The sequence below is a fragment of the Equus przewalskii genome, chromosome 3 (assembly GCF_037783145.1).
Source record: "Equus przewalskii isolate Varuska chromosome 3, EquPr2, whole genome shotgun sequence".
Lineage (NCBI taxonomy): Eukaryota > Metazoa > Chordata > Mammalia > Perissodactyla > Equidae > Equus > Equus przewalskii.
The window spans coordinates 3,123,183-3,140,204 of NC_091833.1; the positions used below are offsets into that span (position 1 = coordinate 3,123,183).

The 17,022-nt window shown below is 44.2% G+C and overlaps 2 protein-coding genes across 19 annotated transcripts in view; one reads left to right on the forward strand and one right to left on the reverse strand.

Annotated features, from left to right (window-relative positions):
- The window catches only part of ADCY7 (adenylate cyclase 7), a 58,380-nt gene extending 54,662 nt beyond the window's left edge, over positions 1-3,718 (forward strand). For all 17 annotated transcript variants that reach the window (XR_011537893.1, XR_011537891.1, XR_011537894.1 and 14 more), the window contains 3 exons: positions 111-225; positions 810-934; positions 1,152-3,718. Coding sequence is in view for 13 of the 17 variants with exons in the window: in XM_070611846.1 (XP_070467947.1) it covers positions 111-225; positions 810-934; positions 1,152-1,298 (387 nt within the window). In the remaining 4 variants the exon portion in view is untranslated. The remainder of the gene's footprint in view (positions 1-110; positions 226-809; positions 935-1,151) is intronic.
- Positions 3,719-4,927: 1,209 nt separating this feature from the next.
- Positions 4,928-17,022, reverse strand: part of BRD7 (bromodomain containing 7) — a 35,154-nt gene continuing 23,059 nt past the window's right edge. The window contains exons 7-17 of one of the 2 annotated variants that reach the window (XM_070611849.1): positions 15,878-16,062; positions 14,738-14,861; positions 14,018-14,093; positions 11,638-11,745; positions 11,117-11,252; positions 10,554-10,665; positions 8,759-8,815; positions 6,542-6,653; positions 5,777-5,920; positions 5,444-5,587; positions 4,928-5,109 (exon numbers count right to left, since the gene is read on the reverse strand). In XM_070611849.1, the coding sequence (XP_070467950.1) occupies positions 5,054-5,109; positions 5,444-5,587; positions 5,777-5,920; positions 6,542-6,653; positions 8,759-8,815; positions 10,554-10,665; positions 11,117-11,252; positions 11,638-11,745; positions 14,018-14,093; positions 14,738-14,861; positions 15,878-16,062 (1,254 nt within the window). In that variant the 3' untranslated portion in view covers positions 4,928-5,053. Of the gene's footprint in view, positions 5,110-5,443; positions 5,588-5,776; positions 5,921-6,541; positions 6,657-8,758; positions 8,816-10,553; positions 10,666-11,116; positions 11,253-11,637; positions 11,746-14,017; positions 14,094-14,737; positions 14,862-15,877; positions 16,063-17,022 lie in introns of both variants that reach the window. The other variant, XM_070611848.1, reaches the window with a different exon arrangement.

Sequence of the window (17,022 nt, forward strand, 5' to 3'; positions counted from 1 at the left end):
TCCCTGTGGGCTCCACGCCCATGCTGGTGCACAGTGCTGGCTGGCCCGGTGCTCTCGAGGTAGGAGGAGGGAGGGTGCCCGCGGCCCACATGCAGGGCTCTGTCCCGCAGGACCTGGAGCGCCAGCATGCCCACATTGGCATCATGGTGGAGTTCAGCATCGCCCTGATGAGCAAGCTGGACGGCATCAACAGGCACTCCTTCAACTCCTTCCGCCTCCGAGTCGGTGAGGCTCCGGGGAGGTGGGCCAGGCCGGGCTCCGGGTGGGCGAGCTGCAGCCCCTGCCTCCTGGCAAACCCACCCGGGTCTGTCCAGCAGACCGTACCATCTGCTAGGAAAAGCTTTAGCAATCCCTCTTGTCTCACAACCCCAGGGATTCAGTAATTACTCTTTCTTTGTACAGTATTTATAAAGTTACTTTTGAAACTTTTAAGGAATATATCACTACAGAAAATGAAGAATCACAAATCACTGGCTGTGAACAGGTGACCTTAAAATACACTGAGAACAAAGCAAAGTTATTAACCTCACTGGTCTCTGTTAGCTGAGAGGGTCGTGCTCAGGGAGCAAATTCTTCTTTGTTAGGAGGAGATTAGCAGGTACTAGAGTATCCTCAGACCCAGACATCTTGAGCAAGGCCAAGGCTGGGCCAGGACTCCCAGGGAGTGCCTTCCGCACAGCCGAGTCTGGTCTCCGGCACAGATGTGCAGCTTCCTTCCAGCTGTGCTGTCAGTGCTCCGTGGCCTCCCTGAAGGGCAGTTGCCAGAGGCTTTGCCTCTCTGAACTACCCACTGCAAATGTCATCTTCAGGCATAAACCACGGGCCTGTGATTGCTGGAGTGATCGGGGCGCGAAAACCTCAGTATGACATCTGGGGAAACACGGTTAACGTTGCCAGCCGAATGGAGAGCACTGGGGAACTTGGGAAAATCCAGGTACGAGCCCCTCTGGGGAGACCCATGACCGAAGGGGAAAGAACTCCCCAGAAGTGCGGGGACCTGGGCGTCCGTCAGCCACGTGATGCTACCGTGAAGTTCTTGAGGGAAGCCAGATATGAGTGCTGCGTGCTGCCTGCTGGCTGGTTTCCATCTGTCCTGCCCACAGCAGGTTTTCCTCTTGCTTCTCAAGACTTGGGTTTCTTTTCCTTTTCAGGTTACCGAAGAGACAAGTGCCATCCTCCAGGGACTAGGTTATTCTTGTGAATGCCGTGGACTGATCAACGTCAAAGGCAAAGGCGAGCTGAGGACTTACTTTGTCTGTACAGACACTGCCAAGTTTCAAGGGCTGGGGCCCAACTGAAGGCTTTCGGTGGGTGCAGAACATGCTGGAAGCCAACTTCCTTCCCTGAAGCAAGGCGAGGGGAAGACTCGGACCTACACCAGTCACAGAGGCATTCCAAGGGTTTGGCCACCAGCACCCTGACAGCCGCGCACGGCTTCCTTGGACTGGCACTAGAGGATTTCTTGGAATGTGCGCCAGACCCCAGCTTGAGGCGACCACTGCGCCTTATCATGCACAGGCAGCGGACCCTCTGGGCTGTCGGAGTCTGCAACGCAGCCTGCAGCACAGCAGGAAAAGGCTTGTTTGTGAGTTTTAGATCCTTAGTCCCCTAGGTGCTGTGGAGAAGCTCTGAGGGCCTGACTCGAACACACACCCCCTCATGGCCTGGGAGCTATACCAGGGTACAAGACCGAGACAAGCTGTCCCGGATGGGTCGGGGACTCCCTTCTCCCAGTGGGCCAACTACAGGATTCTGCATTTCTATACAGGCATTCTTGGAAAAAGAACTGAAAAGGGTGGTTTAAACCTATAAATGGTTTCCAACAGTAAGGAGAAAAACCACAATGGACACGTGTTATTTCTTGTCATCTCTGGCATGTGTTTGTTTTAAATGGATACATTGTTAGGAGGTTTTATCCTTTTTAGTGACTTCTTAGATGCTAGACAAAATATCTTCCCTTCAGTGTATTCTTTGCTTTTTTAACCACTGACACATAAGTAGGACTGCTGTCCAGTGTGAGCTTATGGGATTAGCCCAGCTGTGGGGACGGAGTGCTGAGGAATGTGGCTCGTGGCAAGAGGCGCGTAGCCTTGGCTTGGAATCATACAGCCCTGATGCCAGCATTCTGAGGCTAGGCTCAGAAAGTGAAGAGCCTAGGAAAGAAGGCACAGCCTCCGAGCCCCTCCCTGCCTGCCCAGGTGGTTTTGAGTGCTCCCCTGCAGTCTTCAGCTATGTCTTAGTCTCGATGTCGGAAAGGACTGGAGTCTGTGTAGAGAGAATTTGGACAAGCTGTAGTACGTCTTCCCTTTTCTTTTGTCCTCATAGCTAAGTCTGAAGCCCTTCAAAACTAGGAGCTACTCAGCATACACACGTGTAACGGTTCCCGTCCCGGGAAGCCAGCCTGTCACAGGTGCTGTGTTCTGGTTCGGAACTGCACGGACGAAGGCAGGTGCACAGGGCCAGGTCTGGGAGATGGTGTCTTACAGTGCTTCACCTCAGTCAGAGAGGGCAACCTGTTTCAAGGTGAGACAGACAGTGCCATTCCTTCTGAACTGACTTCACTGCTTCATGCCCAGAGCACCCCAGGATTGCTGAGACAGCTGATTTCACTATCTGACAGGGCTTCTTAGCTAGACGTCATCCGTGAACCCCTGAAATTATACTGAAAGTCTTGCAGACAGGAGACTTCAAAAGATCAGACAGGGCTGAGACAGGTGACTAAGCAGCCAGGTCTGCCTGGGATGGGGGGGTCCGGGACGAGGCGCCACCCTAGCTGCAGAGTAGTTGTGTGCAGCCAGGGGCGGGGAGGGGCTGACACTGAACCTGCTGTCTGCGGGGGCCGTGTCCTGCAGGGCTTATGAGCCCGAGAAGGGGGCTGCTTCTAATGTGCACAGGTGCTGGGTGGGCTGGTGGCAGCTTTGAGGCGCTGCGCGTAACTGGAGTAGGTATGAGTAAATTGTAAGAACCTGCTGTATAAAGGAACTTCATGTCAAAAAGCTGGCAAGGGAAACGTCCTCTCAGAAGCCGTGGGACCAGGGCGGCTCCGCGGGGCTCTCCTGGGAGCCAGAGGCTCTGCCGCTGGTCGCGCATCAGCGTGCGGGGCCTCTCTGCGGGGCTGTGCGGCAGTCAAGCTCGCCAGCAGCAGAAATCCCAATTGGGAGTTTAAAAAACTGGTTACCACTCAAGTATTTTTCTTTATTTCCAATTGAAGCACTGTGCTCAGAAAAGAATACTCTGTAAGTTTTTCATTTTGATGTTCAGATCATGGTGTCTAACTGACCATACAAATCACTGCAGTTATTTTTATAAATCTGTTCTCCGACTACCAAGCCAGTTCCTCATTGGTGTCGTTTTGTTTTATGAAAGGACACGTGCCTTTTCTAACACTGACCTTCTCTATGGGCCGAGGACTTGCTCAAAGTCTCTATGCAGGCAGCCTCACTGACTCTCGTGAAAATCAGAAGTTTTCTGGTTCACTTATTAGGAAACTTTCCTCACAGAAAAGATCATCATTAACACCCTGTGTGCATTGTGTATATAACAGGCGAATGTACAGAAATATGCTTTGAGAAGGTGCATGCAAACACCTAGCGGTTATTCTGTATACTGAATATTTATACAGCTGTAACGTTTGTTTCAAAATGTATTTCATTTTTATAAAGTGCCAGTGTTTCTACTTTGTTCAGATTTTCATACATTAAATGAGCAATCTGGAAAACCTGAGTGTCCTCAAGTGTTTTGCATTGTTTTCGTGGTCTTCAGGAACTTAGCTGAGTAGATCTACAGTTTAAGAACTGATTACTGCCTGAATTGTATTTGAGAAATTAAACTCTAAAAACTCTTGAAAAATACACATCTGAAGTGATGTTTTAGTTCTTTTGGCATACGATTTTAAGTAGGTTTTTAAAAGATTAGGTCATCTTTAACTCTCTTGAGAGAATCAATTAATTGTCTTTCACCCTGCTTGTTCTTGCTACATGTTAGTTTTCAAAGTCAAGATTATAAAAAGGAAATGGCTTCCTGCCTGGGTGTTTTACCGAATGTGTTCAGTGAACTAGGCTACAGTGTGGGGCCTGGTCACAGAAGAGGATTAGGTCTCATGGTCTCCTACTCAAATAATTCAACTGCTCGGCACCGGACCTTTGTTTCACAGACAGCAGGACATGAGTAGGGTTCAGGGCGCATGGCTGAGGCACAGGTGGCCCGTGAGAGACAGTAAATAGAAACGCACATGTCCCTTTAAGCTCGGTGCTTCCCTTATGTATCAAGGATGATTTAGTCTGTTATCTTATTTGGCTCATCCTTTTATTACAGTTCCAAATAACTCTCTCAAAAATGGAAAAAATAAACCGAAAAGGAACACCAGACAAGTCAGTGCTGTGAAGCCCCTGGTATGCTTTTCTTCCGGGGGGGGGGGAGGGGGACACCTCATCACCTAATCCTTCTCCATAAGGACATTGTCCCCCAGCAGGTATGTAGGGGACACACAGTAAACTCTAAATGAAGTGTATTTGTTTTCATGGTATAACAATGAAAAATCTCACTGGATGGGGATTTTTTAAAAAGTTTCTTCGTTTTAGCCCTGTCTGTGAAGGAAGGAAGCAGTGTCATCACTGTTCTGAAAGAACTCTGCCCAGGTCCACTCCGGCTTTCTGCTCAGTATGGCAAAGGGCAAGGTGATATGCTGTCCTCACAAGGCCACTTTTTGAATAAATCATCAAGATGAAATCTGGTCAGTTAGGAACAAGTTGGTTATAATTTAACTAGGAGTGTGGCAAATGTGGAAAAATGAGGTAAGTCAATTATCTGGGGGACGTGTTTCTTTTAACGGCTGGTCCTGAAAGGCTGAGGGGTAGCTCAGCTGAGACACGAGACGGCGCGCGGTCGCAGGCTCAGCTTTATTACCGAATAGAAGCCCAGTCTCTGGAACATTAAAATCGTTCCAAAGTTTAATTAAAAACACAATTTACAAATATTTTATATCTTCTGAAAAGCATTTCCAAGTTAAGAATGAAAAATATATACATAATATATAATCAAATACCGGTTCCTTTCAAATCCCATCAGGTCCACACTCAGCAGCATCCATCTTTTTAGGTTCTTCAAAATCTGAAAGAAAAAAATACCATTTCCTTCATCAGTTTTTTCCTTTAAATTAAGAAAGGATGTGAAGGTAAAGGTAACATCCAGAATAAGAAATGCCGACAGCCCTCTATCACGGCAAGGGTCAAGGCTAAAGTGCATTATTAGGTTATCACTGTAGTTTTTTTGCAAATGTGTGAAATCTTTATTAATTCTTTAGATAAAACGGGAAGAAAACTAAAAGTAGTTTCTACATTCACAACACAGACACAGAAGCTTTCAAAGGCTGCTCGAAGGGAGAGGACTGATGTTCCCTCACTCACAACAGGCTTGTGCTCTCCCAGAGACCCGGGGCACATACCTTCTGTTAAATCGACCAAGTTGTCTTCCACGGCGGGGGAGGGGATGGAAATCCCCATTGCTTTCCGAACTCCATACATGCTTACAATATCACCTGGAGTTACTTGCTGTGCAAGTTCTTTAAGATTATTGGTCACTTGTTCAGCTAGGAAGAAAAAAATCAAAATAAAAACAGTTCTAGGCATTGAAATGTTCCTTTAGATAATTAAAAAAAAATCAGAACAATAGATAAATGCAAAAAATCAACTGTCCGTGGTGTTCACTTCAGCGTTCCTTTATAGTGGTGTCGATACTCAAATCAGCCCAACTCTCATCTTGCCGGAGGTGAACATACCGAGATGCATTTCTCTGTACGAGGGACCCAAGAGACAGATCGTGTTGGGAGGGGGTCTGGTGCTCAGACGCTCATTCTGGGCTTCTTGGAGCTCCCTGAGCAATCTGGTGGTCTCATCAAGTTTCTTCTGGAACACTTCAGCTTCTGTGTGGTAAGAAAAATAACACACTAAAGAAAACATGGACACACTTGTGTTTGATCTCTTTTATTTTCCATTTTTACTCTCACGTTTTATTTCACTCATGATATAAGCCCATACCAAGAGAACGTGATCCTTACGATGTGACGCCCATGCTCTTGTCCCTGGCATTTTTGTATTCTCTGCCTCTCCTACTATATTTGGGTACAACCCTGGTAATTTAAAGGCTTCCTGTAATCCATGGGAAGTTACAATATCTAATAAATTTTAGACAAAGTATAGAGAGAGAAGATGAAATCAAGGTATAGAAGTTGCTTAAAATATGCAGGCCTGGAAATCAAGACTAGTCTATCTGTTAGGTTTGCTTCCTCATTCCTCCTTGTGTCTGACCGTGTGCAGTAAACTGAGTCCTCTGCTCTGGGGTTCTGCTGTTGGTTAGCCTTCTCTCCTCATAAGACTATCCCCCCTCAAATGAAAAACCAGAGACATGCTCTCCTGCCCACTGAAGCACGGCCAGCCAAGACTTTCCTGTGGTGAATGGGTCTGTGAACCTGTACTAAGGTGACATTAAATCCTGACTGCCTGTGTCGTGAAGTGTTTCCATCAAACCCTCTGGAGACACTCACCTTCAGAGTCAAAAACTTCCACTGCAGCACCAAAGTTTGTCACTGCTTTCAGGGCTGTGAGCCTGTCCTGCGTACTGGAGTCTAAACGCCCCACTGGTTCTATTTCTGTAATCTGCTTAAAAAAAAAAGGAATTATTTGAGCTTGCTAAGCCCCGACAGTGCTAGACTGAGAAACGAGTAAAATGGCTGTGTTCACAGGCCAAGTTATTCCACCTATTTACTTTGGAATTAAAATTTTGATGCCTATAAAAAATGTCTTCCCAGAATCCTTTTAAAATACCATTCCCAAATCCTGGCAAAATGGTGCCCACAAATCCACACTTCTCTGTAACACAGTGACGTGTCTTATACAATCTGCATCGCTGTTCCACATGGCAGCCACTCTAAAAGTGACCAGGGCCTCGTGACTGCCTACGCCGTGAAGACCTTTGGGTGTTTATGACACTGCCCCGTGTTTCCGAGGCTCACAGGCAGTGTTTCGGCCCCCAGTCCATCCACCTGTGCTCCTTATCGCACATCTCGAACAGAAAGCTACTTCCTGGGTCTCCTCCAGGTCCCTCAGCCAGGCTGTCAGTATTGCAAGGGAGAAACAAAATCCTGGAAAGCGGGGAGTTTTATTTTTGGAATCACAAGACTCAGTTTTCCTAACTTCAACACTGTTCTTTAGGAATAGACCAACACAGATAATAAGTAATCAAAGTTAACAGTTCCATTCACACTTCCGTATTGCATGCCGAGCTCAAACCATCTGAACGCCTCATTTTTCTATCTACATGTGGGCTAAAAGTGTGTGGGAGAGAAAAACTCTATCAGCATCTATGGTTTGCCATTTCAGCTGGACCCTCACAACCCTACTCAAGAGGCTTTTCACTTCTTATCCAGTTTCCTTTCCCATTCTCAAGATTTCCTTCATTCTTGCCCCCTCACTAAGCACGTGACCTCGGCTGACTCCTCTTTCTTTGAAAACAACATGGTTTTGTAAAAACCATCTACATCTGCATCTAATCTACCTTTACTTGATCTCACATCTTCAAGTTTTCTTTCCCCTTAGTTAACGGGCTTATGTCCCCTGGATCTTAAATGTCTCAGTTTTCCTCTACTCATTTAACTCACTGAGGTCTTACTTTTGTCCCCACCATTTTACAGGTTATGAAGGACACTTGCCAGTCTCCTCTTCCTGGGCTTCCAGGCAGCATCTGATACTGCGGAGCACATTCCTCATGCCATTCTTTCATGGTTTTCCTGCTGTAACTACTGGTCTTCTCCAAGGTTCCGTCTTTTGACCTGGACCCAGTCTACATGTGCTCCCTGGAGAGTCTTGTTCACTTTAATGACTACAATAAAATTCTACCTTGAAGTCAACAACTTCCAGATGCACATACCCACAGCCCAGATCTCGGAGTTCCAGGCCTACGCCTCCAACGATGTCCCAAATCACATTCACCACAGCTGACACTGAATGTAAGTTCTTTCCCTGCCAAAGGCGTGCTCCTCTTCCTGCACTTCCAACACGAGCTAACAACACTATTGTCCACCTCATGCCCAGGGCCCTGTCAATTTTAATTTCACTGTATTCCTCGTTACTGCCTATCTTTACTCTCTTCCTTTGTATTGTGCTAGTTGTGCTTTGGCTTAGACAAGTCCCATAGCTGCTCACTGGTCCCCTCCCTCCAGCCCCTCTCCTCCACATTTCATCATAGCATCCCATCTTCTGGGATAAGGTTTCAACTTCTCAGCACTGCACACGATTCTTCGTCATCTGGTCCTCACCACCTTTCCTCCGCTCCCCAGGTCACCCACTTTCTGAGTGCTCTGCACGTGTGCCCTGCTCTCTCCGATCTATTTATGTCATCAAACATGCAGTTCTGCCCACTTCAGATGCCGGACCTGCCTGCTGGGAGAATGCCTGTCAATCCTTCAAGACCCAGTTCATCTGGAATCCCCTCTGTGAAGGTCTCCTCAGCTACCCGAAGCAGGTGGTTTCTCCCACCTGTGTCCCCGCATCACGCACAGGTACACTGTACGGTCACTGGTGTTGCTTCCTTGTTCACACGTGTGTCTATTGTACTGGCTCCTACGCTCGCCACAGGCAAAAAAATTCTTTTATCTCAGGAGATAGTCAATAAATATTTTTCTTTTAAAATAAAGGTTTATCATTTAAGCCTTTTAGCTTATTCCTCATTTAAATATTTTATATAAAGAATAAAATATAATCACCTCTATTTCTTTTGCTGTGTCGAGAGTCCTAGTCTGGCCTTCATCCTCAGGTGATGACTATGAGGATAAAGAAAACAACTTTTTACTAAAAGATATATAAAAAGGTAAATATCAAGGAAAATAGAAAAATATCAAGAGTTCATGGCAAGAGAAAAAGAATAAGAATATGAATTATTGAAATATAATTTTCTAAACCAAAAATGAACTAGATATGATTATTAGCATTCTGAGAGTATTTTGTGAGTGAAGAGTACCTCTTACTGGTGACTTCAAGATTGGCATCTTCATGCCTGATCCAAAAGCTATACACGTTTAAGAAGGTATTTGGTAAATAGCACATAAGTACCTAAATAAATGGAGTGTGTTTTCAAACAAGAGATAAATCTCTAGCAAGGAGAAAATAGGAGGAGCTCTGGAGACTATTTTGCGTTAACAGAGGGAATATTCTTAGATAGCAGAGGATTACTGTAAAATATTCAAATGCCGCAGAGAATGCGAAAGCTTCCCATAATCCTAGTCTTCAGAGATAACGCATATAAATAACAGACAAATGTATCATGCGCAAAAATCTTTTTTTTTTTTTGGTGAGGAAATTGTCACTGAGCTAACATCTGTTGCCAATCTTCCTCTATTTTGTATGTGGGATGCTGTCACAGTGTGGCTTGATGAGTGGTGTGTAGGTCTGTGCCCGGGATCCAAACCAGCAAACCCTGGGCTGCCGAAGCGGAGCATGTGAACTTAACCACTATGCCACTGGGCTGGCCCAAAATTACCTTTTTTTCTGAAAGGTTGCATTGTGATTTATTTAACCAATTCCCAATTTTTCAAAATTACAAACAATGTATCCTTACATACAAGTTTTTCCTTAGTTTCTAAGATAAATTCTGAGAAGAACTACTGCTGGATCAAAGAGCAGAGAAACTTTAAATTTGAAATATATTGCCAAATCGGCCAAACGAAAGATAGTCAATTTTAAAGACTATTAATTAATTCAGATTAATTGATGGGAAGGGTACAGGAAAACTACTTTTGAATTGATACAAAGTTGAATGTTTGAGGTCATGTGAAGCAAGCAGTCATGTGTGAAGGTCGTGCAGCAGTTCTCACTGAACCCTGGGTGCTGACAGGTCACCCAAGGACCAGCGGCCACAGGCACAGTGAGGGCAGAGGAGACAGCGACTACAGCCACAGCTGCCAGGAAGCGCTATGACCGCCAAGGGACACAGGGCTCGTCTAAGTCCGGTGACAAGGGAGATCAGCTCTCCTCTACATCAAAAGGAACAGTGTTTGGTAATCTTTGTGTCAAATCTCTGAATTATTCCAGATTATGAACTACGTCCAACTGAACTAGAGATAGTTTACAAGTGTTAATAAAAGACAGCAATGAGGAAGCTTTTTTTTACTCGAGGCCCCACCACTGTGTTATTACTGCAAAATAAAGAAAAGGACATTATCACTTTCGTCAACTTGGTTTCAAGCCAGTGAGCAAGACTGCCCCTTGCTGTTACGGTACATAGCCTCAGCTTACTTCTGGGTTGTAAACCCCATTTTTGATTCCTCCGTTCCCAAGATTAGGAGTTAATGACAATCCTCTGGCCTCGCAGATCCTGGCAGCTGAGCCACTCGTTTCCGCTCATTGTCCTCCACCCATGGTCTCCACCCGGGCTCAGCTGTCTTTTCAGGGGAATGGAGCTCAGCTGTCACACTGGTTAATCCCATGGTTTCACATACCACTGAATGACTAATGCTTGAGAGCCAACAATAAATTACCCTGTTTCTTTAGCAGCATTCTTACCATCTCCAACTCTTGCAGGGTTCTAGAATGCCCTCCTTTTGTTAAAACATCCAGTAAACTATCTGCCATAACATATGGATAATCTTGGCATGTGGCCAAAAACTCATGGATGCTGAAAGAGAGAGTGTTCGGAAAGTCACTTCCATATAAATCATCTCCATTGGCTTAATCTTCCCATCATAGCCAACTGTTTCCATTAGATGCCCTTAATTTATACACCATGATGTAAAACTTTCTGTCTAGGTCCAACACTGTATCTACATATTCGCCAGTGATAAATTTACCACCATTAGAGAATTAAATAATATCAAGAACACAGTGAAAACCTCCTGGGAAAACCCTGAAAGAAAAGTAAGACCTTAGTGATGAAGGGGTCCAGGGCTCAGTCGGTGGAGCTGCTTGCTTCTCCCACTCACTTCCTCCCTAAGGGGCTCCTATTCACCTCCGGACTTTCACATGTACTAAAAGACTCTCAAAGTTACCCCTCCAGTTTGGACCACACCGTTTGGATATACATATGTATGCCAGTATCTCAGGAAAACGTTGATGAATTGGTGACTTACCTGAAATCGCTCGGAAGGTCAGAGTCTTCCCCATAGGTTGAATAGATTAAATCAGAATCGCCCTTGCTGATATTTGCAAACGTGGAGTCATAGTGCGGTGCGTAAGAACTATAGGGTCCATAATTCAAGTATAACACTGTTGATAAAAATGAAATACTACAATGCTATTCTTTAACTTGTATGTCAACGTATTTTTTTAATTAAAGATTATTCCCTTCTAACTTTACTACTTCATTGACTGGTATACAAATCTAAGGTATACGTCTTCCCTCAAACAGAAGACTTGTGAAGTCACAACTCGGGTGAATATTTTCTCACAAAAGGGAGAGAGAAAAAGAAAAAAACTCATTTTGAAAACGAATACTTGATTTTTCAGTCTCTCCTGAGGTTAATACAATAGCTAATTAATGCTGCAAAAATACCACAAAGAAAGTTAGTGAATAAAGCAATAAATGGTAATGATGCTTCTTATCCCTGACTCCTTGAAAGAGAAAACAGGATTGCCACATGGGGAGCCTCACCTGGAGTCACTCTGTTCCTCTTATCCTCTTTGAACCCCTGCAGCGTGTTCACTCCCGACTGAAGCCTTCCAGTCGTCATCCCCAGTCGCACAGGGCAGTAGCCTGGTTCTAAAACACAAGACCAAGCACCGTGGAGGCGGCTCACGTGGTCACCAGCCAAAGGGCGCCCTGCGAGTGTCTACACGGACACTGCTTCACACCCTTGACATGACTCTGTGAAGGAGGCGGGGCGGCCCTTACTATGCCCATGTTCAACTTAAAATCTGAGCGTAGAAAGGCAGGAATGGAGCCAGGACCAAAACCTGGTCCTTTTCATTACACTTTACTGCTTCCCAGAATTCTTTATAATCATGTTGCATTTCACTTAAAAAAATAAAGATTTAAAATGAAAAGTTGGACCTTTTAATGTTAAGATGAAAGTAAACCGGCAGAGGAGGTTAATAAAAGACTGAGTTAAGGGCAAATGCCTGACGGAAGACAACCGGGTTAAGTGAGCATCTACGCAGTGAGGAACAGCCTCTAAAGATGGGAGCTCTGTAACCAGGAACAACCCGAAAATGACACTGCAGGCTGAAAGCAGCACGAGAGCCGAGGAGGAGGGCATCAGAAGGAAACGCGGTCTCTGGGACTATCCAGCAGGAGGGTGTTTCCTCTTTGAGAAGAGTCCTGGCGTTGGAGTACGATCCCTGGAATAGAGGCTACTGCCGCCAAGTGACCACGTGACAAGACAAAAGCACTTGTGAGAAACCTCCAACACCCACATCAAACCTCCCCTCTCAGGGAGCAGGCTGGAATTTGGTGTCCCAAGGCATACTGGTACCTCCACCAGGAAATCAAAACTGACAAGTGGACAGGGGCATCTTCTACCTTAAACCAGTGACTGGCCTCTTGGGGGAGCTGCTGTGAGAGGAGCCAGGTCAGCTCTGGCCACATCTGGTTGTGCCCAGAGGAGCTGGAACCCCAGGAACTCACACTAAGAGTGGACCGGACTCTAGGGTACAAAGAAAGGGGAAAACCTTAAGGCGTCCTCTAAATCAAGTTAACTGCATCTCCTATCACCAAATTTTCACCACAGCTATACTAGAAAGAGCAATGTTCTCAATCCTGTGGCATTTGATCCCAAACCACATAAATTTCTACTACGAAAAGTTCTCATAAAAGCCAAAGAGTTTTGATTTGAAAATACAGCACCAGTTACTTTTCTTTTAAGTAAAGGAACTCTGCGCTCACCACTTCAAGAATGGAATGCAATGCTGAAAGGCAACATTAACAGGCCTGTCCTTTCAGTTTTCACATGCATCAAGCTCTTCCCTGCTCCGAGGTGTTCACCTGCGATTCCCCCACCCCTCACTCACCTTTTTGGGATCGACCCAGACAGCACCGTGTGAAGGAGACCTTCTCTGAACACAGACTCTAGACACGTGCCTGTGCTACGTGGTCACAGCTGCTCTTCTCCTTGGTAGCGTGATACACGGCAGACAAGCTCATCTCTGTACCTGATTCTGTTTGTTTGTGGCCTCCTCCTCCCACCCGACAGAACGTGGTGGGGGACACTTGTCTGTTTTGTTCCCTGCTACACACCTAGCTCCACCTTCAGCTCCGGAGACAGGGCCTTGCCCATAGCAAACAATAAATACTGGAGACTATTTCTGAAGTGTAGGAATTCTGTCCTTATTAATTTTTGTATCCCCAATTATCTCTCATAATGGCAGTATGAAAATGGATATTTATAAAATAAATTAACATTCTCACATTTGCTTATCACAACACATGATTTTCCCCTCCGGATAAATGACAGAAAGTCCCAATTCTCACACTGAATTTCAAAATATTTCCTAAACTATTTCCATTAAAATATCATCAGAGAAAACAAAAACAGGACTGAAGTTCTAAAACAGTGATAGCCAACCTTTACAAACTTTCTACCGAGCACAGTGAAAGACATAATGTCATTAGGTACATATTATTCCATTACTATTACGGTACTATGTTGCATATTCACTCTATTCACTGAAATAAAAAAGTCAGTTAAATTTGCTGTCATAATCTGAGGGTTTTGATATATCTCTAGAAATAACTCAGCATACATACCACAGTCTCTTAAAACCAGGGCTAAAAACTACTGCCTAATTTTTCGTCTTTGCTAATGATTCCAGGGACTTTGTATTTTAAAAACTTGATCTATGTAGCACCCATTTTAGGACGAAGTAAAGTTAGGCTGGCTGTCAGCATGAAATACATGATGTCGAGCCAAGTTCTGTGTGGAGAACAACACAGTTGGATTTTTCAGCATTCAGGCTTGTTGCTTTAAAATGTTAACCCAGGCCACTGCTCTTCGCCAAACAGCAAGTCCAGGCACAGTCTAATTCTGTGAACCTACCGCCCACAATGGGATCCACAGGATGGAGAAGTCCCAACGTTGTGGTTCCATCTGGTTTTCTTCTTTCAAACTCACACTGCAATGACCCAAAGTATTCAAATGGCATTAATGGTTTTATATATAGTATATAATATATATAGCATACCAGAAAGCCTTACTTTAATTTAATCAAATTAGTATTGTAAGTGGCTAGCATCTTTACACTCAGATATCGATTTTCACACCTGTCTCCATATACACAGGTGCTGATGGGCTAAAGAAATGAAGGTTAGGAAAACCTCAGAATTTTCAAGAACTGTGAGGGTCCTTAAGGTCACCTAGTTCTGCCTACTCTTAAAAAAGACGGCTACTGAAGACCAGGGCAGGGGAGTGACCTCTCCAAAGTCATGTATTAACCCATTTGGTTTTAAAACCAATGTGTTAAATAGAATGATTTTAAAAGATCAGAGTATACATGCTTACTTGTAAGCTTAAAGGATGCGGCTAATTTTCCAATTTTAGAACATATTAACTTCACTAAAAAAGAAAAAATCCAGTGATAGAGGAAAAGATTAATCATGTACTTTACAAACAAATATATTATTAATATTTCTTCTGCAAATATTGTACTGAAGAGCTCTATGGCAGATATGGATTAAAAGTACACAAGAAATTTAAAAACTAAAAGTTTCAGACCACCCGAACCAGCAGGTCGTGAGAAGAAAGGAAAAGCTCAGTTACCTGACTGTGAACAAGCCGTCTGGTCAGCTTTCCTCCAGATTCTTTAACAATGCGGTCAATCTGCTCCTGCTCTCTTTCTAAATTATTGCTTTTAAATTTATCTTCAAGCATATCTTTGTCTTTCCTGAAAACACACATTAATACTAAGTAAAAAAAAAAAGGTAAGATGAAAACATTACAATGAATTCCAGATACGAATACAACTGAAGTGGGGCTGTTTGCTCTACTATCACCAATTAAAGCTTTCTTCCTTAACAGCCTGGAAAGGGGTCAGTGAGAATGCACAAACAGTAAGGCAAACCCAACATGTTCGTCAGTTCCCTACCTTTTTGGGTCCAGTGTTACTTGCCTTAAACATTTTTCTCAGTATACTCACAAAAATTAATTAGACCTTAAATACTTTTTGAGAGGGGAGGGCACAAATTTGTTTTATTTTTAAGGTTTGATTTTTAAAATTTAAATTTAAAAAACCCATACATTTAAAATGTATAACTCTTAGAGAACAAAAACTTGCCACGAGTGTACTTTCTTCTCATGACGACAGCAAAAATCTCAAACTGCTAACTAAAGTCCTCTCTCAGAGCTGACAGTGAGGTGAGGGCATCAGGGTTGGCAGTCAGGGGTGGAGCAGGGTTCAAAACTATGTCCAGCCATGCTGGCAGCTGCCCGGCAGGACCAGTGGTTTGTCACTGCTCCTACCAGCTGACATCTAGTGGAAAACATGCAGACATCTCAGTGACAGCCCATCTGCTCAGGAAGGAGCCTTGACTGTGCTCAGGCCTAAGTGCTGTCTCAACTCCCTGATGGAATGAGGTAATGAATACACATTTTTTCTTAAACAAATAGTTCTATTTAAATAAACTCACTGACAATATGAGTCCCCGAAGATAATCTATTGGTTTTAAAACCACTTTCCCAAGAACACACATTCAGATCTGTTTTCTGAAATCTGTCTGGACAATTCCAACCAGAGCTTTCTACGGGAGGGCTCTGACATCATCAAAAAGGACTTTTATGCCCAAACCAACCAACCCCAAGCTGACAGGACTTGTCTTCCCAAGGCAGGCCCCGAATCAGTATTCGTCCCCCTTGCTAGCTTGAAAGAGACAGCTTAACCTCAGCACTCCAAAGACTCTTTACTTTTTGCTCTCCTTGCTGGGACTCTTGCAGGCTAGTGCTTCCGTGTCTCCAGAGTCTTCCCGCTCTCTTGGCCAGCAGCCGCTGTCCTCCCCACTCTGCGAGGCGTCTGTCCTGTCTTTCTGTTTTCGGCTCTTCTGCAAGTCGGCCATGAAGTCTATGCTCTGCTTCAGGCTCTGAATTCTTTCCTAAAAATATTTAAGAAATTCTTATTGTATGTGTGTCATTGATTTTTAAAGTAATGCTTTTTTTCCTCAAAAGAATTTGCACTTATCCTGTCATCAACTAGGGAAGAAAAACAATTAAATATAGTTATACCAAGAGAGTATTATATTTAGGAACTAGGAATAAAGCCTATTCCTTCAATCTAGATAATTTATTTCCCAACATAAGAGAATGCTTTATAACTTTATCATCAAAAAGTTCATGGAAGAGAAAGTCTGAACAAAGAAAGACCAAATATTCTTTGTAGTACTAAGTTTAAAAAGTAAGATTTAGTTTAATAGCATGTTAAAATTTTATACTTATCAGAATGGCTTATCTTTTGAAATTTAAGAATTATTAGGTACTTGAAAGCCTGGAGCATGTGAACAAGCACCCTTATATTCTGGTAGCCCTGGGTGATCACTGACGACTTTGGCATTTTTCTCTGTGTGAAAACAGCTTGCCACAAGGAGGATAAAAGGTTGCTAGCTCAGTTTCTTTCGCAAAGTGCACAGTGTTCTTCTAACCAAAGAAGTCTTGTTTCTGGTTCGTGAAACGTGCTTAATTTTCCTTGCATTGACACGCTGTGAGATTTTCATTGTGGTCGAGGGCTTGAGGTTTCTGGAGGCGGATTTCTTCCCAGCGACTACTCTGCCCTTAACTCTGTGTTGTCACCGGATAAAATACGGTCTGCAGTCTCCTTGGGGCTACATAGCAACAGGAGGGAAGACTTCTGCAGAGTAACAGAAACTAAGAACTAGAAAGGACCAGAGGTCATTCAAATAAGAACAATGTAGCCCAGCAATGCTGACTGACTCACCTAAGGTCACAGAACCAGTGACTAGGAGGAGGCCTCCTGCGCCTCCTGACAGGCCTGTCCTCATCATGCTCTGCGGGATCAGCAGCGCGGACTGTGAGAGCCTCAAAACACGGATCCTCCTAAT